At 36.9% G+C, this 25,871-nt stretch overlaps 1 protein-coding gene across 2 annotated transcripts in view; it reads left to right on the plus strand.

Moving 5' to 3' along the window:
- The window catches only part of TTK (TTK protein kinase), a 50,443-nt gene that overhangs the window by 12,152 nt on the left and 12,420 nt on the right, over positions 1 to 25,871 (plus strand). The window contains exons 9-17 of one of the 2 annotated variants that reach the window (XM_036249148.1): positions 1,332 to 1,419; positions 2,429 to 2,549; positions 8,776 to 8,924; positions 15,959 to 16,092; positions 17,671 to 17,797; positions 19,289 to 19,381; positions 24,011 to 24,168; positions 24,301 to 24,452; positions 25,484 to 25,608. In XM_036249148.1, coding sequence (XP_036105041.1) covers positions 1,332 to 1,419; positions 2,429 to 2,549; positions 8,776 to 8,924; positions 15,959 to 16,092; positions 17,671 to 17,797; positions 19,289 to 19,381; positions 24,011 to 24,168; positions 24,301 to 24,452; positions 25,484 to 25,608 — 1,147 coding nt within the window. The remainder of the gene's footprint in view (positions 1 to 1,331; positions 1,420 to 2,428; positions 2,550 to 8,775; positions 8,925 to 15,958; positions 16,093 to 17,670; positions 17,798 to 19,288; positions 19,382 to 24,010; positions 24,169 to 24,300; positions 24,453 to 25,483; positions 25,609 to 25,871) is intronic. The other variant, XM_036249149.1, reaches the window with a different exon arrangement.

Here is a 25,871-nt window from a genome sequence, read left to right on the forward strand (position 1 = left end):
TCTAATCACTACATTATTTCTATTGGAAAAGTCTCTTTGGATTTCAGAAAACTATTTGACAAGTAAACTTTAGAAACACAACTGATTGTTTTTAGTTGGTGTCTTCTATACTTAAATTCCTGTTATACTTAGGGTTCGACTACATTTTTTTTTTCATTTTTTTAAAGAGAGAGAGAAACATTGATGTGAGAGACACATTAAGTGGTTGCCACCCATACAAACCCAGCCCGGGCCAGGGACAAACTGCAGCCGAGGTACGGGCCCTTAGTGGGAACCGAACCCCGGACTCTCTGGTCCGCAGGCTGACATTGTAACCGCTGAGCCAAACCGGCCAGGGCTACATATTAATATTAAAAGAACGTTTTGGATGTCAGGTTAAGCTCCAAAATGTCATAACTATTATCTTCATTTCAAATACCTCGCTGAAGAATAGTTTCTCACTCTCCAGGAAAATAAAAAAAAACAAGCCAGTTATTTTCTTGCTTGTTATGATAGGCTGTATGCTAGGCACTGTGGAGGCCCACAGAAGGGTTTATAGTCTAGTTCTTATCCTTAAGCTATTTGCAGTCTGAAGTGGAGTTTCACTTACATATTGCTGTTCCCTTCTCGTTTCCCATAGTCACACCCTAATTCTAATGGTTACCTATTATATAAAGAAGTATATAATCACCTACCAATCTCTATCACTTTTTCATTTTTATAGATTTTTAGAGAGAAAGGGAGAGGGACAGAGAGAGAGAAGCATAGATGTGAGAGCAGAACATCAATTGACTGCCTCCTGTATGTCCTCCACTGGGGTTTGAGCCTGAAACCCAGGCATGTGCCCTGATCAAGAATTGAACTGGCAACCTTTTGGTGCATGGGATGATGCTCAATCAACTGAGCCACACTGGCCAAGGCCAATCTCTCTCACTTTTGTCATTGCTGAGCACCTGACTTAATCATGTTTGTGCTAGAATCATGTTTTTGTTTAATTTTTAAAATTTTTTATTGATTTTTTTTTTTTTTTTTTTTTAGGAAGGGAGGGAGAGAGAGAAACATCAATGAGAGACAGAAGCAGCAACATCAGTCGGCTGCCTCCTGCACCCTACGGGGAATCAAGCACGCAACCCTGTCATGTGCCCTGACTGGGAATTTAACCAGAGACCTCTTGGTGCATAGGTCGATGCTCAACCACTGAGCCATACCAGCCTGACTTAAATATCTTTTCAAGAGATTTTTCCAATTAAAAAGTTATATAGTTTAAAAGCCAGTTTTAAAATGGAAAAAAAAATAATTTATTGCAAAGATTCACTTCAAATTAAACATTAAAATTGTTTTTTGGATAATAGACAGACCTCTAGAACAGAATGCCAAGAGGTGACTGTGCCTGGATCTAAAGCAAGTAGAAATGATTCCTGCGAATTAAGAAATTTACAGGTATTTCCTTTTTTGAATTTTTATATGGAGCCAAGGGTTCATGGAGCCTTTTCTGTGAAAGGCAACCTATAGTTTATACAATATCCTTAACAATGTTCCTGAAGCCCCCTAGAGATGTAGGACCACTAATGGTACAGAAGTCCTAAACGCTTTCTCCAAGGCTGAGGTGGTAGAGATGAACCATCTCTTGGGATAAATGAAGTAACACTTTTTATGCATGTGTTTAAGCAGACTCAGTGGCCTGGACTTTGGGAATAGCTAGGGGAGCCAGTCCTCCCTGCTTTAATATCTTGGTGTGTATAATTGCATGATCTGGCTGATCATCTTAGACAAAAATGAGAGAATAAATTATGATGGGCAGAGGTGAGACAACTTAGTCTGATGTGTTAATATGGCAGAGCGACTTTGAACTTCAGTGACAGGAAAGTTTTAGTCTCTGTGCTCTGATTTTTAGGGGTTATACTAGTCTTATTGTACTTGAGTTAGATCCCTGTTGTCACAATATGCGCCTTTTCAATTGTGCATTTTTGCAATTCCTCTCTTTTATGGTCTTTGCTTTAAAATAATAATTTCAACTAATCACAACTATCTTAGAGAAAAATGCAGTTTTATTAAAATTTTACTTTCTGGATTTAGAATACTGTCTTAGACTTAAATCTTAATTTTGACTAATGCTGTTATTTTTGGTGATAAAATATCATAGTAACAAAATAATGAGTCATATTTTATGTTGGATTCAAACTTTTCTAACCTCACTTTTTAAGTGAACATATTTTAGCAATTGATTAATATGCTTATTGAAAGCAAATTGACTGTTATGGTCATTCCTGTTGCTGTAGTCAGTAATTCAGAAAGTTAATCTTAGAGTTTGTGAGTCTACATGTGAGTATAACATAATTTTTCTAACAATATTTTCACATAGATAAGACTTTAGTATATTGAACACTAAGACAAATTAGTACTACTACTGTTTGAGACTTTTATTATTTGATATCTTATTTTCATATAGTCTGTTCAAAATATCTATTCCAAGGAACCTCTGGTGTCAGATGAGAAGAGTTCTGAACTTATTACTGATTCAATAACTGTGAAGAATAAAATTGAATCAAGTTTTCTAAGAAAATTAGAAGGTAAGAGTGACAAAATAAGTATCTTTAAGAAAAACACTTTGGCCCTGGCCGGTGTAGCTCAGTTGCTTGGGTGTTGTCCGGTGCACTGAAGGGTTTCTGGTTCAATTCCTGGTTGTGGCTTGATCCCTGTTGGGAGTGCAGCCAATTGATGTTTCCCTCTCATATCAATGATTCTCTCCTTCTCCCTCTTTCCATTCCTCTCTCTAAAGATCAATTAAAAGAAAGAAAGAAAAAAAAATCACTTTGTTGTTTGTGAATGTTAACCAGCCACCTAAGAATTGTAATGTAATACCTTTATCTATCTTGTATTTCCTTTGAATTACAAAGAGTGTATTAGCACCGGCTGGTTTGGCTCATCGGTTAGAGCGCTGGGCCTCAGACCAAAGGGTGAGGGTTTGATTCCTGGTCAGGAGCATGTACCTGGTTCACAGGTTCGATCCCTGGTCCTGGTCAGGGTCGTGTGGGAGGCAGCCAGTCAGTGACATCTCTCACACATCAATGTTTCTCTCTCTCTCTCTCTCTTCCTCCCCCCCTTCTACTCTATCTAAAAATCAATGGAAAATATCCTTGGATGATGATTAACAACAACAACAAAAAAGAGTGTATAAAAAGCATTGAATTCTGTAGCAAAAGAAGTTTATCTAAAAAGTGCATAAAAGAAAAAGTGGAGGGAAAGTGCCATGGAGCTGAGTTATTCTCAATTGGCTTGACAAATACTTTCTGGAAAGGACACAGAAGCAGTATTTATATGACAGTTCTCCTTTTCCTCTTTAATTAAACACTTGGTTTTCCACTATATGAGTACTATGATAAATGTTCTCAGGATATGTAAATGAATGAACCAGAGTCCCAAGGGTGTTGACATTCAAAACTGCTAAATATACTGGGTAGAATGTAGAGAGTATCATGAGAACCACATAAAAAAGTGCTATGAGCCCTGGCCAGTTTGGCTCAGCGGTTAGAGCGTCGGCCTGCGGTCCGGAGAGACCCAGGTTCGGTTCCCGCTAAGGGCATGTACTTCGGTTGCAGTTTGTCCCCGGCCCTGGTTGGTCGTGCAGGTGGCAGCCACTCGATGTGTCCCTTCACGTCGATGTTTCTCTCTCTCTCTCCCTTCCTCTCTCTCCCTCCCATTCTATCTGTACAAAAAATGGAAAAATATCCTCGGGTGAGGATTAAAAAAAAAAAAGTGCTATGAGAATTCAGAGGGAAGAGACATTTGAGGATCTAATTTAGGGGAAATAAGGTAATACTTTGTGGAGAAGAAGAAATGTGGAAAACTGTTAGGGTTTGAATAGGAAGGACTAGCAGTAACAATATTCCAGATGGAGGGAATAGAATGAATAAAAGAATAAAACATTTTAGGAACAAAAGACCGTCTAGTTATGCTGAAAACTTGAACACAGATAGTGTAGAAATAAAAGATAAGACTGAATGACAGGCTTAAATTTTTTATTCTTTTAGATGTCAGAGTAGCATTAAAGATTTTTGAACAGGGTCATGAATCAGATGATCATTGTTCAAACAAAGGTTGCTAGACTGAATGTAATTTTTCTTTTAATTGGACTGAGAAGGGGCACTGAAACAAAGCTAGGCTTGCCCTGGACTCATTTGGGTTTATCTTGGTCTTTTCCGCTTTAGATGTGAAAGTCCCAGGTCTCAGAAAAGTCCTCAGTTCCTGGCAAGCTGGGATGGTTGGTCACCCTAGAATAGTCTTTTTGCCATTATTTTGATTTGGAATAGATCCTTAATCCTAGTATTTGGGAGAAACGTATAGTTTATACTGTCATGGCTTCATAAAACTGGTATGACATCATAAACTGGTATGATTAATAGTACTAATCTGACACCTAATTTAATGTTTTTAAATGAAGACTTGTGCCAATAATACTTTATTATATAGTAACACTTCTAATCAGAAAAACTGCCCAAGTCCTAAGAGTATAGTCCAATGCAATCTCATTCATACATATTTCTATGTAGTGAATTCAAAGGGTCGGGTTGTTGGGTCATAGAATGTGCGTATGTTCATTTTTCATAGATAGTGCCAAACAGTTTTCCAAAGTGGTTGTACCTTTGACCAGTAGTTATGTTGCTCTTGCTCCATATTCTTCTCAGTCATTTTATTGTTGAGTTTTTGTTTTAGACATTCTGATGCTGCTAAGTAATATCTCATTGTGGTTTTAATTTGCATTTCCTTGATGTCTGATGATGAACATCTTTTTGTATGTTTATTGACTATTTAGATATCCTCTTGTGAAATGTTGGAGTCTCTTGCCAATTTTTTATTGGATTTTTTTATTTTTCTCATTGATTTTTAGGATATATTATATGATCTAGATACAGATCCTTTTGCTGGATATATGTATATTATAAGTGACTTCTCCCATTATGTGGTAAAGACTTATGATGAAAAGAAGTTCTTAATTATCATGCATTTTAATATATTAATCTTTTGTGGTGACCATTTTCTGTCTTTATTTTTTTATTATTATTTTTTTTATCCTCACTCAAGGACATTTTTGCATTTCATCTTCAGATAGAGTTGGAGGGAAAGGGGAAGGAAGAGAGAGAGAGAGAGAGAAATATTGATATGAGAGAGACACATCGAGTGGTTGCCACCCACACAATCCCAATCAGGGCCAGGGACAAACTGCAACCCAGGTACGTGCCCTTAGCAGGAGCCAATCCCAGGACTCTCCAGTCTGTGGGCTGATGCTCTAACTACTGAGCCAAACTGGACAGGGCTGTTTTCTCAGTCTTTAAAAAAAAATTTTTCCTACTCTAAGATCATAAAGATATTTCTGTGTATTTTATGAAAGATCAAGTGTCAAGATCTTTTTTTCCAATGTATATATCCAGTTGATCCATCATGTTTATTGAAAAGGCCCTCTTTTCCCTCACTGAATTGTTGTAAATTAGGTGATCCTGTGTATGGTGTGTGGTTTTGGATTCTTCTCTGTTCCATAGTTCTTTTTGTTTGTCTTTGTGCTAATACAGTACTATCTTAATTACTGCAGTAAGTCTTCATATCTGTCAGAAAATCTTCCAACTTTGTTCTTAAGGCTATTATAGCTATCCTGGGCCTTTTGGATTTCCATAGAAGTATTAGAATCTATCAGACTACATTTTTTTTTAAATTAATTAATTTATTTTTGTTACAGATATTTCTCCTTTTTCCCCCCACTGATACCCCCCTCCTTCCTTTTCCCACCCTGTCCCCAGCTTTGTAGTTCATGTCCTTTGTTCATGCACACATGCATATAAGTTCTGTGGTCTCTCTCTCCCCCCCACCCCCTCTTCTGGGGATTATCAGTCTGTACCCCACTTCCACGTCTCTGGGACTACCCCATTCCTCAGACTGTTATGTTCATTATATTCCACAAATAAGTGAGATCATATGACAACTTGTCTATCTCTGTTTGGCTCGATTCTCTTAGGATAATATTTTCCAGGTCTCTCCATGTAGTCTCAAAGGAGAAGAGATCTTTTTTTCTTGCAGCTGCGTAGTACTCCATTGTGTATATGTACCACTGCTTTTTTTTGTCCATTCGTCAGACTACATTTTAATGGGATGTTGGTTGAGATCTAATGGGACAAGTTCACATCTTAACATAAATTTTCTTGTCTGGTAACCTGGCATTCATTTAAGTGGTCTTTAAAACATTGAGAGCATCATTTTCTGATTAGAGATTTTGCTTGTCTTTTGCTAGAGTTATTCCTAAGTATTTGATACTATAATGAATGAGATCTTTAAAAAATTTGTATCCTTTTATTCTTTGTTGCTGGTATATAAAAATACAACTGATTTTTAGTTATTGATCTTAGACACAGTAACATTGCTAAATTCACTGAATAATTTAAATATTTTCTTATGGATTCTTTCATGTTGTTCGAAAGTAATATAACATTTTTCTTCCTTCCAAGTCTTTTAACGTTTTTTTCTTTGCTCTAGTGCCCTTAACACCTTCAGTGCAGTGATGAATAATAGATGGGATGATAGGTGGCATTCTTGTCTCATTCTGTATTTTAGAGGAAAGCTTTTAATATGTTACCCGTATATAATAATTGCTTTAGATTTTTGTAGCTACTTTTTATCAAATATCAAAACTGAGTTTTGCTTTACACCTAGATTATCACTAGTTTTTTGTAAGTGACTGGGTGTTGGATTTTATCAAACTCTTTTGTGTTTATAGAGTTGATCATATTTTTTTCTTTCTCTATTCTGTTATAACAAATTGATTTTCAAATGTTAAACCAACTTTGCATTTTGGAACATATACAAATTAGTCGTAATTTGTTATCCTTTTATATATCAATTGCAAATATTTTGTTGAGGATTTTTTTGCATCTATTATGGTAGAAATGGAATATTGATATTCATGGAACAGTAAATATATTGTTGAGGCTCTTTTGTTCAGAGACCCTTAAAGTAAATTGCAGGCCAGTTTAAGGTAAAATTTTTGTTAAAAAGGAGAGGTCTCATTTTTTGCATGTAGCTGTCCAGTTTTCCAACACCATTTATTAAAGAGGATGTCTTTACTCTATGCTCTTGCCCCCTTTGTCAAATTGCCTTGGGTTGAGCATATTGCCTTGGATCCATTTCTGGGTTCTCTGTTCTGTTCCACTGGTCTATATGGCTGTTCTTGTGCCAACACCAGGCTGTTTTGATTACAGTGGCTTTGTAGTATATCCTGAAATCTGGTAATGTAATCCCTCCTACTTTGCTCTTCTTTTTCAAGATTGCTGTGTCTATTCAAGGTCTTTTTTGGTTCCATATGAACTTTTGAAGTATTTGTTCTAGTTCTGTGAAGTATGTCGTTGGTAATTTGATGGGGATTGCATTGAATCTATAGATTGCTTTGGGTAGTATGGAAATTTTAATGATGTTAATTCTTCCAATCCATGAACAAGGTATGTGCTTTCACTTCTTTTATATCTTCCTCTATTTCTTTTTTAAATGACCTGTAGTTTTCTGCGAATAGGTCCTTTATTTCTTTGGTTAAGTTATTCCTAGGTATCTTAATTTTTTTGCTGCAATGGTAAATGGGATTGTTTTTTTTAGTTTCTCTTTCTGTGAGTTCATCATTGGTATATAAGAATGCCGTCGAGCCCTGGCTGGTTTGGCTCAGCAGTTAAGTGTTGGCCTGCAGTTCAGAGAGACCCAAGTTCAATTCCCACTAAGGGCATATAACTCGGTTGCATTTTGTCCCTGGTCCTTGTTGGGTCATGCGAGTGGCAGCCACTCGATGTGTCCCTTTCACGTCGATGTGTCTCTCTCTCCCTCCTACTCTATCTGAACAAAAAACGAAAAAATGTACTCAGGTGAGGATTAAAAAAGGAAATGCCATCGATTTCTTGCCGTTAATTTTGTATCCTGCTACTTTGCCAAATTCATTTATTAAGTCTAGTAAACACCATACACAAGAATAAACTCAAAATGGGTAAAAGACTTAAACCATAAGTTTATGGAAGAAAATGTAGGCAACAAAATTTCAGACATCATACGCAGCAGAATTTTCACTGATACATCCATCACCTAAGGCAACAGAAACAAAGGAGAAAATGAACACGTGGGACTACATCAAACTCAAAAACTTTTGCACAGCAAAAGAAACAACCACCAAAATGGAAAGGCAACCCTTTCTATGGGAGAGCATAATTGCCAATGATACATCAGATAAGGGGTTCATTTCCAGTATATATAGAGTGCTCATACAACTCCACAAAAGGAAGACAAAGAACCCAATTAAAAAATGGGCAGAGGAGCTGAATAGACACCTCTCCAAACAGGACATACAAATGGCTAAGAGACATATGAAACAATGCTCAACATCACTAATCATCAGAGACATGCAAATTAAAACAATTATGAGGTATCACCTCACACCTGTCAGAATGGCCTCCATCAACAAATCCTCAAACAACAAGTGTTGGCAAGGGTGTGGAGAAAAGGGGACTCTAGTATACTGCTGGTGGGAATGCAGACTGGTGCAGCCACTATGGAAATCAATATGGTGTTACCTCAAAAAATTAAAAATTGAACTGCCATTTGACCTAGTGATCCCAACAAATTGTCAACAACTGGCTTAAACGTTTTAGCTTCTCCCTTTGTTTTTAAGAGAAAAATGCTAATATTGTTTGTAGCATATTCTAGTGTTTAGGTTTAATTTATTTGATAAAATATTATAGTCTTGTGTTTTAATGACAATAACAAAAACAATTTCAGAACCTAAAGAAGATCAAGAACCAAAGGTGCCAGAAAGTAACCAGAAACAATGGCAATCTAAGAAAAAGTCAAAATGTGTAAATCAGAATACTCCTGCATCTTCAAATCAATGGCAAATTCCAGAGAGAACCCGAAAAGTTGATACAGAGGTAACTTTCTTTTCTTCTTGTGTAACATGGCCATTATTTAAAATGAGATGATCATGTTAAATGTTTTCTTATTTTATTAACTCCTGTGCACCATATTTAGTGGAACAGTTTACTTAAAGAATGTTTTTGTTATTCACAAAATGATGATCAGTAAGAGTACATGGCAATTTGAACTCTTTCTACTTTCAGTAGTGTTTCTAGATTGCTGGTAGACTGGACTGGTACAGGGATTGGCAAACTATAGTCTATGGGTCAAATTGTTTCCCAGCCTGTGTGTGTAAATAATTTTTATTGGATCACAGCCATGCCCATTCATTTACTTACAGTCTATGGCTACTTTGCAACTATAACAGACTTGAGTAATTGCAGTAGTGATCATGTAGTTTATAAAGCCTAATATATTCACTGTCTTGCTGATCCTTGCACTTGTGCAATGCAAAATCATATGATAATTTCCTATTGTCATCCTCATGGATGAAACAGAAAATAATAGGCTAGACAATGTATGTGAATTTATAACTGTGACTAGGGGCCATTTCAGAAAGAATAATCTGGTAGACTGCTGGAGAGCCATATCTAAATCTGTGGCCATACTTTTGTCACCATTTCTTATCAGTTATAGTCTAACTCAGTGGTTCTCAAATATTTTGGTCTTGGGACCCCCGTTTACTCTCTTAATTATTGAGACACCCAAAGAGCATTTGCTTACATAGGTTATATTGATTTGTATTTACTGTATCAGAAAGTAAAACCAAGAAATTTTAAAAATGTTTTTTAACATGCCCTGGCCTGTTTGGCTCAGCAGTTAGAACGTCGGCCTGCGGTCCAGAGATACCTGGGTTCAGTTCCTGCTAAGGGCACGTACCTCGGTTGCAGTTTGTCTCCGGCCCTGGTTGGTCGTGCGGGTAGCAGCCACTCGATGTGTCCCTTTCACATCGATGTTTTTCTCTCTCTCTTCCTCTCTCTCCCTCCAACTCTATCTGAACAAAAAATGGAAAAATGTCCTTGGGTAAGGATAAAAAAGAAAATTAAAAAATGTTTATTAACATTAAAAACAATATATTCATTACATGTGAATATAGATACACTTTTATGAAAAGTAAGTATTTTGCCTGGCCGATGTGGCTCAGTGGATTGAACATCACCCCATGCACCAAGAGGTCACTGGTGTGATTCCCTATCAGGGCACATGCCCCAGTTGCGGGCTCAGTCCCCGGCGGGGGGGCGGGGAGGGCATGCAGGAGGCAGCTAATCCATGTTTCTTTCTCTTCAATGTTTCTGTCTCTCCCTCTCCCTTCCTCTCTCTAAAAAATCAATAAAACATTTATATTTTACAAATAAGTAATACTATGCAGTATTTGTTTTTCTCTGTTTGACATATTTCAGTTGGCATAATGTCCTCAGGTCCATCCATGTTGTCACAAATGGCAAGATTCTTTAGGCTGAATAATATGTGGTTTCAGATCCTATATGCAAGTCTTTAATTCATTTTGAATTAATTTTTATGTATGGTATATGACAGTGGTCCAATTTCATTTTTTTTTTTTTTTGCACGTGGCTGTCGAGTTTTCCTAGCAGCATTTATTGAAGAGACTGTCCTTTTCCTATTGTACATTCTTGGCTCCTTTGTTATAAATTAACTGACCGTCTATTTGTGGATTTATTTTTATACTCTCTGTTGTGTTATAGTTATCTGTGTATCTGTTTTTATACCAGTATCATGCTGTTTTGATTATTATAGCTTTGTAATATAGTTTAAAATCAGGGATGTGCTATCTCCAGCTTTGTTCTTCTTTCTCAAGATTGTTTTAGCCGTTTGGGGTCCTTTGTAGTTCCATACAAATTTTAGACTTGTTCTATTTCTATGAAAAATGCCATTGGAATTTTTATAGGGATTATTACATTGAATGTGTAGATTGCTTTGGGTATTATAGACATTTTAATAATACTGAATTTTTCAGTCCACGAGCACAGACTATCTTTCCATTTATTTGTGTCTTTTTCAATTTTTTTATCAGTATCTTATAGTTTTTAGTATACAAGTCTTTTACCTCCTTGGTTAAATTTATTCCTAGGTATTTCATTCTTTTTGATGCAATTAATAAATGTAATTGTATTGTTAATTTTTTCTTAATAGGTTGTTATTAGTGTGTAGAAATGCAATAGGTTTCTTTGTATAGATTTTGTGTCTTGAAACTTGACTGAATTTGTTAGTTCTAACAGTCTTTTGGTAGAATCTTTAGGATTTTCTATATATCTTATCTCCAAAAAGTACAGTTTTCCTTTTTTCTTTTTGATTTAATGTATTTTATTTCTTGCCTAATTGTTCTGGCCAGGGTTTTATTCATATATATATTTGCTTATTTTTTATTTTTAGAGAGAGAGGACAGGAGAAAAAGAAACATCTATTTGTTGTTCCACTTACTTTTTTTTTATTCCTCACTCAAGGACATGTTTTTGTTTTTATTGATCTGAAAGAGAAAGAAATGTCAATTGGTTGCCTCCCATATGTGCCCTTACTGGAAATCCAACCCAAGCAGCCTTTTTGGTATATGGGATAACACTCCAAATAAATGAGCCAGCTGGCCTGGACTGTTCTACTTATTTATGCATTCACTGATTGATTCTTGTGCATGCCCTGACCAGAGATTGAACCTGTAACCTTCGCCTATTGGAGAGACATTCTAATCACTGAGTACCTGGCCAGGGCAGGACTTCTAATATTATGTTCAATAAAAGTGGCGAGAGCGGGCATCTTCATCTTGTAACTCATCTCAGAGGAAAAGCTTTCCACTTTCACAGTCTAGTACTGTGTTATCTGGGCTATTCATATATGGCCTCTTATGTTGAGTTCCATTCCCTTTGGAAAATAAGTATTTTTCAAAACAAAATAATTATAGTCAGAAGAATGGTATTGTTTTACAGTTTTTTAAATGGTAGGCTTAACAGAAAACTGGATTTCTTTTTTTTTTTGTTTGTTTTTATCCTCACCCGAGGATATTTTTCCATTTTTTGTACAGATAGAGTGGGAGGGAGAGAGAGAGAGAGAAACATCGACGTGAAGGGACACATCGAGTGGCTGCCACCCGCACGACCAACCAGGGCCGGGGACAAACTGCAACCGAAGTACGTGCCCTTAGCGGGAACCGAACCCGGGTCTCTCCGGGCCGCAGGCCGATGCTCTAACCGCTGAGCCAAACTGGCCAGGGCTTTTTTTTTTTTTAATCCTCACCCGAGGACATTTTTCCATTTTTTGCACAGATAGAGTGGGAGGGAGAGAGAGGAAGAGAGAGAGAGAGGGAAACATCGACGTGAAAGGGACACATCGAGTGGCTGCCACCGCAAGACCAACCAGGGCCGGGGACAAACTGCAACCGAGGTACATGCCCTTAGCGGGAACTGAACCCGGGTCTCTCCAGACCGCAGGCGGATGCTCTAACCGCTGAGCCAAACCGGCCAGGGCGAAAACTGGATTTCTTAAATCTGCTTTTGCATTTAATCTATTTTATTATCATGTGTCTTTTTTTTAATCCTCACCCGAGGACATTTTTCCATTTTTTATACAGACAGAGTGCGAGGGGGAGAGAGGAAGAGAGAGAGAGGGAAACATCGATGTGAAAGGGACACATTGAGTGGCTGCCACCCGCACGACCAACCAGGGCCGGGGACAAACTGCAACCAAGGTACATGCCCTTAGCGGGAACCGAACCCGGGTCTCTCCGGACCGCAGGTGGACGCTCTAACCGCTGAGCCAAACCAGCCAGGGCTATTATCATGTGTCTTATATCCTTGGGAAAACTCCAGTATTACTCATGAAAGAATGAAAGTGCAAAAGGCAAATAATGTCTTAGTATGAGGAGGAAGATAGTTTTAACCTCTCAGACTCTTTGAAAGGATCTTGGGGACTACCCTGTCTCTGCCTTTCCTGTATTACTCTTTAAGAACTACCAATCTAAGTAATTAAGTAGATAATAAATGTTAGATAAAAAGAATCCTAACAGGTTGAATCATGGATCATACTAACAAGCATCTTTTTTTTCCCTTTTTGAAACATATAAATCAGTAGGATGGTAAAGGAACTCAAAACCATTTATTTGTCATTAGAGAAATGCAAATCAGAAACCACAATGAGATACCACTGCATACCCACTAAGATGACTGTAATTTAAAAGAGACAATAACAAGTGTTGATGGAGGTGTGGAATCCTCACATACTGCTGGTGAAAATGTAAAATGGTTCAGTCACTTAGAAAATGGTATGGCAGTTCCTCAAAAGGTTAAACATAAAATTACCATATGATCCAGCATAGATATAGTCTCAAGAAAACTGAAAATATATATTTACAGAAAAACTTGTACATGAATGTTCGTAGCAGTTTTATTTATAATTACTAAAAGGTGGAAATAACCCAAATATCCATGAACTAGAGAGTGATAAACAAAATGTGGTAGTTCAATTTTATTATTTTTTTTATTCAACAATGAAAAATAATGCAGTACTGATAAATGTGATAACATGGATGAACCTTAAAAACATGCTAAGTGTAAGAAGCCTGTCACAAAATGCCATAAATTGTGTGATCCCATTTATAAGAAATGTTCAGAGTAGGCATATCCAGAGATAGAAAGTTGATTAGTGGTTGACACTTAACGGTGGTGAGAGTGGAGAGTGGAGGTGAATGCTAGTGGATACGGAGTTTCCTTAGGATGCTGAAAATGGTATGTAATTAAATAGTAGTGATGACTGCACACTCTCCTAAGTATATTAAGGACCACTGAACTGCCCCAGCTGGATGGCTTAGTTGGTTGGAGCATCCGCCCCTACACCAAAAAGGCTGCAGGTTTGATTACTAGTCAGGGCATATACCTAGGCTGTGGGGTTCGATTCCTGGTCAGGGCGCGTGGAGGAATCAACCAATTGATGTTTCTCTCTAACATCGATGTTTCTCTTTCCCTTTCTCTCTCTCCCAAATCAATAAGCATGTCCTCAGGTGAGGATTAAAAAAAATAACTGACCACTTAGGGAAAAGGAAATAGAAACTAAGCAGTTTTCTTAGGTTGCTGTTTCTCCAACAGCCCTTTCAAGTGCAATGTGTTTGTCTCACATGTCACTTACTTTAGAGCTACAAGGTCCCCATTGCTATGTCTACAACATTCTCTTGTCCTGCCCTTTCAGGGCTCTGCCTTCTGGATATACCATCCTGTTCCTTGCTCATTGCTTTCATCTCTGAACATCCTGGGACTCCCCATATTCCTTAAAGATGTTGGGCTATGGATCACTTCTGTCTGTTTCAGACCAACAACTATCATCTTTTTTTTTTTTTTTTAATTTTTTTCTTTATTGATTTTAGAGAGGGAGAGAGAAATAGAAACATCGATGAGCGCAAATTTCAGCAGGCCACCTCCTCCTTGCCCCCCACTGGGGATTTGGCTCAGAACCTGGGTATGTGTCCTGACCAGGAATCGAGCGACCTCTTGGTGCGTGGGTCGATGCTCAACCACTGAGTCACACTGGCCAGGCAACAGCTGTCATCTTTTTTTTTTTGTTTTTGTTTTTGTTTTTGTTCAGTTAGAGTGAGAGGGAGAGAGAGACAGAGAGAGAAACATCGACATGAAAGGGACACATCGAGTGGCTGCCACCCGCACGACCCAACTAGGGCCGAGGACAAACCGCAACCGAGGTACGTGCCCTTAGCGGGAACCGAACCCGGGTCTCTCCAGACCGCAGGCTGACGCTCTAACCGCTGAGCCAAACCGGCCAGGGCGCTGTCATCTTTTTTTGTTTGGTTTCTATATATCACTAGTCCTACACCTGACTTCCAAATTCATAACTTCTTTCTTCCTCGTGACCATTTTCTTAATTTCACATTAGTTACCTAATCCTGTATCCTTAATTGTGATCTCCAAAATCTCAAATACAAACATCCCACTCTAAGACTATAATATTTACATTCTCCTTTCCAAATAATCTTAGTCCAGCAGTTTCTTAATACCATCCTGACCACTACTAATTCAAATATATATGTGAGGAAATCGTAAATGAAATGGAAAATTTATCCAGGAAAAGAGATACAGTGGCCATGCTGACTATCTTCAAAACTTAAAGGACGGAAGTGTAGAAAGTAGAAAAGATTTATGCATTGTGGCTCTCAAGAGCATAATGTAAACCAGTAGGTTAAAAATTATAATAGGGAAACTGATTTAATCTAAACATCTGTGAAGCCTTTCTAGTAACTAAAGCTGATCCCAAATTGAAGTGAACCTCCTAGACAATAGAGATTGTACAGTTAATAGCGTTCAAATAAAATGTGGTCTTGATTTGGTTGTGATGCTGTAGAACAGGGGTTGGCAAACTTCTGCAAAAGATTAGTAGGCTTTGCAGGCCTGATGGTCACTGTTGTAATTACTCAAGTCTGCCTCTATAGCATGAAAACAGCCTTAGACAATATGTAAACAAGTGGGCATAGCTGTGTTCCAGTAAAACTTTATTTACAAAAACAGGCAGCAGGCCAGATGCAATCTGAAGGCTGTAATTTGCCCATCTCTGCTGTAGAGGTTTTACATTCATCATTGCTTTTGGATTTGTATGAGGTAAATTCTGCATATCTCTTCTGAGGGAGAACACTAGATACATCTTTGCTATTTCATGTTTTCCTAAATAATTACTAGTCAGCCATTTTCACCCCAAACATAAAGTAAGGAGTGGGATTTTATTGATTAGAGAAAGACTAGTTTTTAGAATAACAGGGTACTAATTTAGATTATCAGATTTCGATACTGGTTACAATAGACCTGACCCGAGAGGATATTAGACCCTGTTTTGTTAAAGAATACTGTGTGCCTTCTCTCTACTTGTAATCCCTTTAAGCAAAATACAACAGGCTTCAGAATTTAGAATGAAAGAGCTATATTAAAAAGTTATTGAAAGTTTGGAATACATATGTCTACTTCTTTCAGTATGCTTTTTTGTATTTCATTGCTTTATTATGTTATTTTAGAAGTTCTTTTTTTTATTTTTTATTTTGGTTTGACAGAAGCAAAGCACTTTTGAGCAACCTGCCTCTTTAGTTTCAAAGCAGTCACCACCAATATCAATACCAAAATGGATTGACCGAAAATCTGTTTGTAAGACACCTGGCAGCAGGGCCTTGGAAGATTACATGAGCTGGTAATTACTTTTGACTCTTAGCTTGGTACAGTAGAAATAACATGGACTTTGTGGCCAAATAGATCTGGAGTTGAATCTTGCTGTCTAACTTTAAAGACTTTTAAAATTCATATTATTTTTCTCAGCATCATTTTTTTTCCACCTGTAAAAGGGGAGGGAAAGGTGGCTATAATATATTTGTAAGGATTGTTTTGAAAGTCTCTGTCATATTGTAGTGCAACCTGTAACTACTCTAAGTATGCAGAACTTCATAATCATGCATTGCCACATGGATACCTCTCTGATTGAGAGAGATATATAAAGGTTACATTCTTAGAGCAGATAAAGGTTGGATATATAGGTTGTATATCAAAGGAGGTGTTCATTGGAATGTTTCTGAAAGAGGTTGGTTGTACAGGTCACATGGTTCTGGGAGTGTTCAAAGGTATAAGACTTTAGTGGATGGGAAGGAGGCATGAATAAAGAAATTGGATGGTCAGTGCTGATTGATAGGAAACAGGGATATTGCAAAAGCAAATTAATGACATTTAGAGAAAGAAAATAAAGGGATGTGACATCATATTCTTAAATTGGTTATATTTTAAATATATTTTTTAGTGTCTTACAGGATAACTTAAGTCCATGATGTCTTTTGCTTTTCATGTGCATAGTATAATCTTTGATGTTAATTAGAACAGTCCTTAGAGGATTTAGAACCTGGTGTCCTACCTATTTAATGCAATTTTTCTAAATGTTACCTTATTTTATTATACTTAGAATATTTTAAAGAATGATTGTTAACTATAATAGTGATGTAGTTATTTCTCGTGAAATTAGATTATTTAGTGTTAACAAATATCTGTACCCTTTTTTTTGTGCCAAGCACCATTCTAGGTACTGAGGGTACAGTAGTGAATAAGACAAGTAAAGCACAAATGTGAACTGAATGCCTTTAATCTCAAAGGCCAAACTTGTCTGATGCAGTTGGCTTTCAGATATTTATAGCAGGCTGTTATACAACATTACTGTTAAAAAACACTCAAAATCTATGATCATCCATAGGCTGACCTTTACCTCTGCTAAATTTTTATAGAATAACCCAGCTCCATATTTTAAATGCCATCTTAGTTATTTTACAATAAGGATTTTTTTTCTCTGGGGAAAAAAAATTACTTTCAGAAAGAATTCCCCCAAAATAAAATTTCTCATGATGTATATGGAAGAAATAATTCAGCTATATTATGAAAACCTACTTTGATTTTGTTTAGTGTAACACATTTAAGTTCATACTCACCTTTAAAATCACATAAAAGAACTGAGTCAGAAACTTGTTTTTAAAAATATCTTTTTTTTTTAATCCTCACCCGAGGATTTTTTTCCATTTTTTGTTCAGATAGAGTGGGAGGGAGAGAGAGAGAAACATCGATGTGAAAGGTATACATCGAGTGGCTGCCACCCGCACAACCCAACCAGGGCTGGGGACAAACTGTAACCAAGGTACGTGCCCTTAGCGGGAACTGAACCCGGGTCTCTCTGGACTGTAGGCCCACGCTCTAACCACTGAGCCAAACCAGCCAGGGCTAAAAATATCTTTTTTAGTTTTAGGACTCCAGTTGTAAAGAATGACTTTCCACCTGCTTGTCAGTTGTCAACACCTTATGGCCAACCTGCCTCTTTCCAGCAGCAACAGCAGCAAATACCTGTTACTCCACTTCAGAATTTACAGGTTTGACAAGCTTATCTATGATGGTATATGTTACAGTACAATCAATTTCAAAGAATTTATTTTTATAGCATCTGTTGTTAGGAAAAGTCTTAAGGATTTGTCAAACATGACCAAGTGAAGGGGCTAGGAGGTTTCTAGAAGAGGTCAGTGTCAGGAGTAAACTGAAAATAGGCCAGTGTGGCTGGAGCTCAGGAAGGGACAGGCCCTTAGGGTCCTGCCAGGCCCTTTAAGTTTTACCCCAAGAGGGATGGGAAGCTGTTGGAACTGGTTGGAGCAGGGAAGTGAACTTACCTGCTTTTTGAAACAATTACTCTGGTGACAGTGAGGAAGATGGACTAAGGGGAATGTGGAATGTCCTGTGTAGGAAACTGAACCTCACATTAGTATTGAATTAGAAATAAGTCAATTATTTTCTTCTTAAGGAAAAAAAAAAAATGTCAGCAGTTAGGGGAAAATGAAATTGAACTGCTTTTTGCCCTCAGAAATTTTCAGTTAAAGTATGAGAGGAACCTTTAAAAGGAAGGGGGTGGAGAGGAAATAGTGAAAAATCTTGATAAAAATCACAACTTAATGAAAGATGACGGGTATATTTCAAAGCCTAATACTTTCTTACAGAAAACAAATCATGACTCGACAGTGTCTTTCAACCCTAGAGATTAAAGAAATTAGAATCATTATCTTTTATATTAATATAGAAGGAGATTATATGAGAGAGATTCTACCATTTGGGATATAAAGCCAGGACTTAGTTAAAATGAGATTTAGTTAAACCTTGTTTCAACTTGGTTAATCAGCTAATTAGGTGATCTCTGTCTTCAGCTTCTTGGTCAGCTTAGAATAAGTCCTCTCACACCTCTCCATCTGTTCAAAGCATTTATAGCTCCCCAGAGAGCTCTGGCATAATAAGGGAAGGGAAGAAGGGGCACATTGTATCAATTGAAAATTTGCTGAGGAAGGTGCTGAAGTTCAAATTAGGTAACTTGAACATCCTTCAGCAAAAAGGGGTCATTGCTGAAATTTGCCTTTGTCACATTGACTCTCAAGCTCTTAGCATCTTAGCACATTGCTTGCTTCCTTTACAGCATAATTCTAAATAAGGAAATTTATGTATTTATATGTCTGTGTATATATGTAATTAAAGAGGTTTGTGTAAGAAAAAGGAATAGATAAGATGAAAAGTGGTAGCTTATGGTTTTGTATGTTGAACATTAAGTGGTTCCCCACTCCCCATTCCTCCCTTTAAATCTTCTGTTTATGTATTTATATTAAGAAATAAAGGCAAGTTAGAAGTAAAGGGGAGATCTTGGAAGTTTGTATATTAATTTAGTAAGTTTATTTCTTTGACAAAGTATGTAAATTTCCTCTAAAATAATTGTTACTAATTCTAATTACATAAGATTTAAGATAATTTCAGAATTGGAAGCATTTCACTATATTAAATGCAAGCTAATTTCTCGGGCATTCTTTGAATCTTTACGTATTTTAATTTAGATTTCAGCATCCTCTTCAACAAGTGAGTGTATTTCAGTTAAAGGAAGAATTTATTCCATTTTGAAGCAGATAGGAAGTGGAGGCTCAAGTAAGGTAAGTATCTACCCAAAAATTTGAAAACATTTATGTGCAAAGATGAATGTATCTTAAATATTTAAGAACTGAATAAAATATTTTAAACTTTCCTTTCTTTGTCTTTTTACAGTTTTAGTTTCTTTGTTTCCTCACTTCTAGGGGCCCATGTTGCCCTTGAACTCAAAAGCCTTCTTATCCCCAGCTCCCACTTCCTCCTGCCAACAAATTACATATCTCTTTAGCCCCATCTCTCTTTTTTATTTTAATCTTCACCTGAGGATATTTTTCCATTTATCTTCAGATAGAGTGGAAGGGAGGGTGGGGAAGAAAGAGAGAGAGAAACATCGATGTGAGAGAGACACATCAACTGGTTGCCTCCCGCATGACCCCAACCAGGGCCAGGGACGAACTGCCACCGAGGTACATGCTCTTGACCAGAATCAAACCCGCGACTCTGGTCCATGCCGATGCTATAACCACTGAGCCAAACCTGCCAGGCATAGCCCCATCTCTCAATTCCAGTACCCTGCTCTTCCCTCCAGATTTCTTCTCTAAATAACACTAACATTGACTTGGGGGTAGCAAATTAGAGCTGTGTATTATTACAAAAGAATGTTTATAAAACTCAGTTAAGACCATGATATAAATTGCTAATATGCTTAGGATGATCTGGCAAGGTTTTTGACTAATGGATTTTGCTTTGTTTTGAGTTTTCATTTAAAAAACGAGTTTAGTCAACTGATGAATTCCTGGAATTGGATAGACTATTTCCTAAATTTATCTGAGTTCTGAATTTATATGGTTCTGATTCTCTGAATGGAGGGCATCTCAAAAGAGGTATCCTAACTTAACATTTTTTAATTTTTCTCATTCTGTTCTCTTACATCAGATTTTCACTTTTATTAGTTACCAAAATAATTGTTATCAAAATTACCAGTGAGCTCCATATTTTTGCCAATTGTCATTCTTAGCTTTAATTTTGGGTTATTTGGAATAGTTTTTCTTTTTTTATTGAAAAATTTTTTTTCACTTGACCTCTCAGTTTTCTTCCTCTCCAACTGGCTATTTCTTTTCTGTCTTCTTCATGTTCTTGATCTCATTGATGCAGTGCCCTCTTTTCTTCTCTCTAAACTCACTTCCTCGGTGTTCTTATTCAGTCTCATTGTTTTAAATACTAGGTATATGCTGACAATTCCCAAATTTATATTTCTAGCTCAGACCACTCCCTTGAATTCCAGACTTGTGTATCTCATTTAACTGCTCAGCACCTCTTGGGTGCTAGATATTTAAAACTTAGTATGTCCCAAAGATGACTCTTGCTCCATAATCCTTCCCATTTCAGTAAATGGCAACTCCATTCTTCCAAACGCTAGGCCAAAAACCTGGAGTTATCATTTAATCTACTTGTTCTCAAACATACATCCAGCCAATCAGCAAATCTTGTTGGTTCTACCTCAGAGTATATCCAGAATCTGCCTATTTCTCACTACCTCCACTATTATCACTTGTAAGAGTCCGTTTTCTTCCAGATATCCTCACGTTTTTGCTCAAGTGTCTTCTCAGTCAGGCCTTCCTTGGTCATAGCCTTTAAAACGGTAACTCCCACTTGTAGTCACTGAGGAGCTCCAATCCCCTTTCCTGCTTTACTTTCTCTGTAGCTCATCTTCTAGCAAGCTCTGTGATTTACTTGGTTTGTTGTTTGTGTCCCCCTTACTTGAATGTGGCTTCCATCAGTGTAGGGATGTTTGTCTGATATCCTCAGTGATGTTTGCTGTTACCAAGAGTGCCTGGAACATAACAGGAACTGAAATATTTGTTGAATGAATGAACTGTCTGTCCTCAGCTGTTTTGCCAGCTATTACAAGTTTTGTTTTTATCCTCACCCGAGGATATTTTTCCATTTTTTGTACAGATAGAGTGGGAGGGAGAGAGAGAGGAAGGGAGAGAGAGAGAGAAACATCGACGTGAAGGGACACATCGAGTGGCTGCCACCCGCACGACCAACCAGGGCCGGGGACAAACTGCAACCGAAGTATATGCCCTTAGTGGGAACCGAACCTGGGTCTCTCTGGACCGCAGGCCGACACTCTAACCGCTGAGCCAAACTGGCCAGGGCAGCTATTACAAGTTGTTAAGGATGATATATGAAACAAAGCCTGGGTTCAATTTAAATTTTACTGTAATTTTCTAAGCCAGCTAATAATAATTAGACTTGCTTAAGATTGTCTATGTACATTACCATAAGTAGCAATTGTTCAATAATATTAGTTTCTTTTCTGTATGCATTTTCTTTGTTCCTTCCCTTGCCTCAAATTTCAGGCATGGGAAAGGATAATGCAATTGTTTTCTTATCAATATATTCGAATTACATGATTTAGTTGTTTTAATAGAAATTCTTTGGTTAATAGTAATTATTGAGCTATACTTTAATAGTGTCAAAGTAAGGTGTTTGTTTAGTGGCATGTTTTCAAAGGATGCAGAATAATCTTAACAGTATTTAAACAGTTTTTCCTTGGAGTTTAATGAAGATGTAAGCTTACGTAACTCAAGGGCCAAGCGATAAATCGTGACTGGCCCATATTTTCTTAGTGCAATTAAATATTATTTAATTCATTTATTGTGGAGTTGCCAAAATCAACATGCCTCAGGGAAAAGGACATGTTTTATGAAACTAATACTATTTATACTATCTCTATTCTAGAGTTTACACATTGACCAACTTATGCTGTGTTGAGCATTTAGAAAAGTCATGGGGCTAATAAGAATGGTCAAGATGCTGACCTTTCTTACTTTTTCATTAACTTTCCTTAAAACTGACATATTATAACTCTGACACTATTTCCATGAAATGGAAATAATAATCCAGCTCATCATTTATGGCATGAGTTTTGCCACAACAGGGACAGTAAGGGCAGTAAAATCACATACAGTACATGCAAAAAGTTGGTTTAAAAGTTTTCATTTGCTCATAATTTTTGAGATCTTATTATATAGTTTTACTATTCTACACATCTTTTTTCTGATATACCTGACAACTTTAATATTTTAAAATGTCCGCTTTATTCAGTCCTAATTGTCTTTAATACCATTTGCTATACTCCACATCATCTCAATCATCCTTCTGACCCTGTGTGGTAGGTACTACCACTTCTCTGATATTTGTAAGGCTGTTTGCCTTATACAAAACGGTTTTATACTATTTTTAAATTCCTAATTATATTTTTCCTTGCTGTTTTCTGTTGCCTCTTGCCCTACCACTATTTTATGCCTGCCCCCCTCTAATTTACTGTGTGTGCAAGTAAACCCAGTAGTATTTTGTTAAAATTTTGTATTTAAATTTTTTTAAGTAACTAAGCTGTACCTGACAGCCTGATATATACTTTGGCTCTTACTCCTTGCCAGTATCTGCTGCATAGTCAAGGTTAAATGGCTTTTAAATAAGTGATGTTTGCTTTAGCATATCAAAAGGAGTAAATCAATATAATTTTTCCTTGCTTACACTGGCACTTTGTATTTGAATTATTGTGTTTTAGAGCCCCATTTTTGTTTCATTTTTGCTGAAGGTTAAACACATTAGCAGTGTCTTCTACTTTTCGAAATGTGTTATCTGCCCTATCAATATTGTTTAGAAGTTGACTGTCATTATAACCAGAGCACTGGGACCTCAGATCCTGACAGTATGTTTACAGGATCCTGTTTTTGTACAATTGACTTTGAAAATTAGACCTAATCTACTTTTTTTTCTTTTTAAATCCTCACCAACTATATTTTTTCATTCATTTCAGATAGGGAGGGAGGAGCGGGAGAGAGAGAGAGAGAGAGAGAAACACAGATGTGAGAGAGACACACTGACTGTCCGCCTCCCGCACAATCCCAACCAGGGCCAGGGACTGAACTGCAACCAAGGCATGTGCCCCTGACTGGAATTGAACCCTAGACTCCTGGGTTCTCGGGCTGATGCTATAACTGCTGAGCCAAACCAGCCATGGCAACTTTTTGTAACTGAATATATTGATAACTTACAATGCCATAAGTAGCAATTGTTCAATAATAATGAGTTTCTTTTTCTGTAGGCACTTCCTTTGTTGTCTTTTATTTTTATTTCTTAATTTTTAGAGAGAGAGAGATAGAAACACTGATGAGTAAGAACATCGATTAGCTGCCTCCTGCATGCCCCCCACTGGGGATCAGGCCTACAACCTGGGCATGTGCCCTGACCAGGAATCGATCCAGAGACCTCTTGGTGCACGGGATGATGCTTAATTCACTGGGCCACCCCAGCTGGGCTGTTCTCATATTTTTAAAAATTCTCTACCACATGAATGAAATTATAAACTCCAGGCACACCGGTAATATCCCTGTTTAAGGCATTCAACAGAGTATTATGACATACGAAATTTAAATAACGTTTTAATATGTTGATATAGACACTTCTTAGGGTTTATGCCTTTGAGTTACTGAATGCCGTTGTCACAGGTAGTTGAGTATGGACTATTACTCTCCTAACATGTTCTTTTTTCTTCTATACTCAGAATAAGCCCAGACACTTTTAATTATTCATATCAGTATTTCTTACTCTGTCTAGTAAGTCTAATAAATTTAGTATTATGTTAATATATTCTAAATTTTCCCCTTTGTTCTATATAGGTATTTCAGGTATTGAATGAAAAGAAACAGATATATGCTATAAAGTATGTTAACTTAGAAGATGCAGATAACCAAACAGTTGATAGTTACCGGAATGAAATCGCTTATTTGAATAAACTTCAGCAACACAGTGATAAGATCATTCGACTGTATGATTAGTAAGAATTTTTTTTCTTTTTATTTAAAAAGAAAAATTTATTGCTATAATCTTTAGATAAATACCTAGTAGATCTTAATAGTATAACCTAAATGTTCATTGTTTTGTTGTTTTTATTTGTTTTTAATGGCAGTGAAATCACAGACCAGTATATCTACATGGTAATGGAGTGTGGAAATATCGATCTTAATAGTTGGCTTAAAAAGAAAAAATCTATTGATCCATGGGAACGCAAGAGTTACTGGAAAAATATGTTGGAGGCTGTTTACACAATTCATCAACATGGTATTTGAAAATCTCTTCCTATGTAAAGTTAAAATATCCATTAATTATGTCTTCTTAGGCACATACATCTATAGTTTTAAGTTATTAGTTATTGGCAGCTTTTGACTAGATAAACTAAATATTTTGGAAGTTTATTTAAAGATGAAGGGACAAAACCATTTCTTCAAAACACTATCAACCAAATGATACAGGGCATGAACCCAAGTCCCACATCCATAAAGCATCAGTAAGTGCAAAATGTGTCTTTATCAGTATTAACATAGTCATAACCCTAGGTCCCCAAATGCTTGGATTATAGAGGATGTGAGACTTTGGGTTTCAAGCATCCTAGAAATCCGAGATGTTTATTGCACTCATTCTAGACATTTTGTGCTGTGTGCCTTGTGTGGGAGTTGGTTTGTTGTTGTTGTCATTGTTTTGGTTTTTAACTGTTAGCCATACCTTCTGGTTGGTTTCTTTTACTTGGACTTGGTCCTTGTTAGAGTTTCTCTGCCTTTACCTTATCCTTTTTAAAAAACTGTTAACCCAGATAATTGTAATTTGTCTCTTCATGTCTTCCTATGAATTAAAGATAATTCACCAGTAATTAAGATCAGGCTGTAGGGATGGAGGCATCTGTAGCATTAGGGTTTTCCTATCTGGCGGTGTAATTTAGAATGCTGTCTAATGGGCAGTGAATTACAGTGGTTAAGCATAAACTCTGAAACCAGACTGCCTGGGTTCAACTCAAGGCACTGTCACTTAGACCCTGTGACACTGAACAAATTATTTAAACTCTTTCCCTTAGTTTCCTCACATAAGAGTAGGGTAATAATACTGACCTCAGCATTGATGTATTAAATGATTCAATGTAAGCAACAAACTTAGAATAGTGCCTGGCACATAGCAGGTGCTATATGTTGGTAGAATATATTAAAAATGAATATTTAATTTGATTGCATAATTAAATCAACCCAGCCAGTAGATTGTGAAAATTTTGTACTTAGAATGTTTTACGTGGTCTAATATTACAAATGATTTTTATTGTGAAGGCATTGTTCACAGTGATCTAAAACCTGCCAACTTTCTGATAGTTGATGGAATGCTAAAGCTTATTGATTTTGGGATTGCAAACCAAATGCAACCAGATACAACAAGTATTGTTAAAGATTCTCAGGTAAGACTTAATTAATGGCTGGTAACCACCCAGTAGAGTTCAGTTCCTTTTCACTTCTAAAGTATTATTTTGCTAATGGAGATTTTATTTTTTATTTTATTTTATTTTGATACGTGCCCCTAGTGGGAACTGAACCCAGGACTCTGGTCCACAGGCTGATGCTCCAACTGCTGAGCCAAACCGGCCAGGGCTGGGGATTTTATTGTTATCTACCTTATTCTTCAAAAGATTTGAAGCCTTTTTATAAGAATAGATGCTATAAT

This window comes from Molossus molossus, unplaced genomic scaffold, assembly GCF_014108415.1.
Source record: "Molossus molossus isolate mMolMol1 unplaced genomic scaffold, mMolMol1.p scaffold_m16_p_8, whole genome shotgun sequence".
Taxonomy (NCBI): Eukaryota; Metazoa; Chordata; class Mammalia; order Chiroptera; family Molossidae; genus Molossus; species Molossus molossus.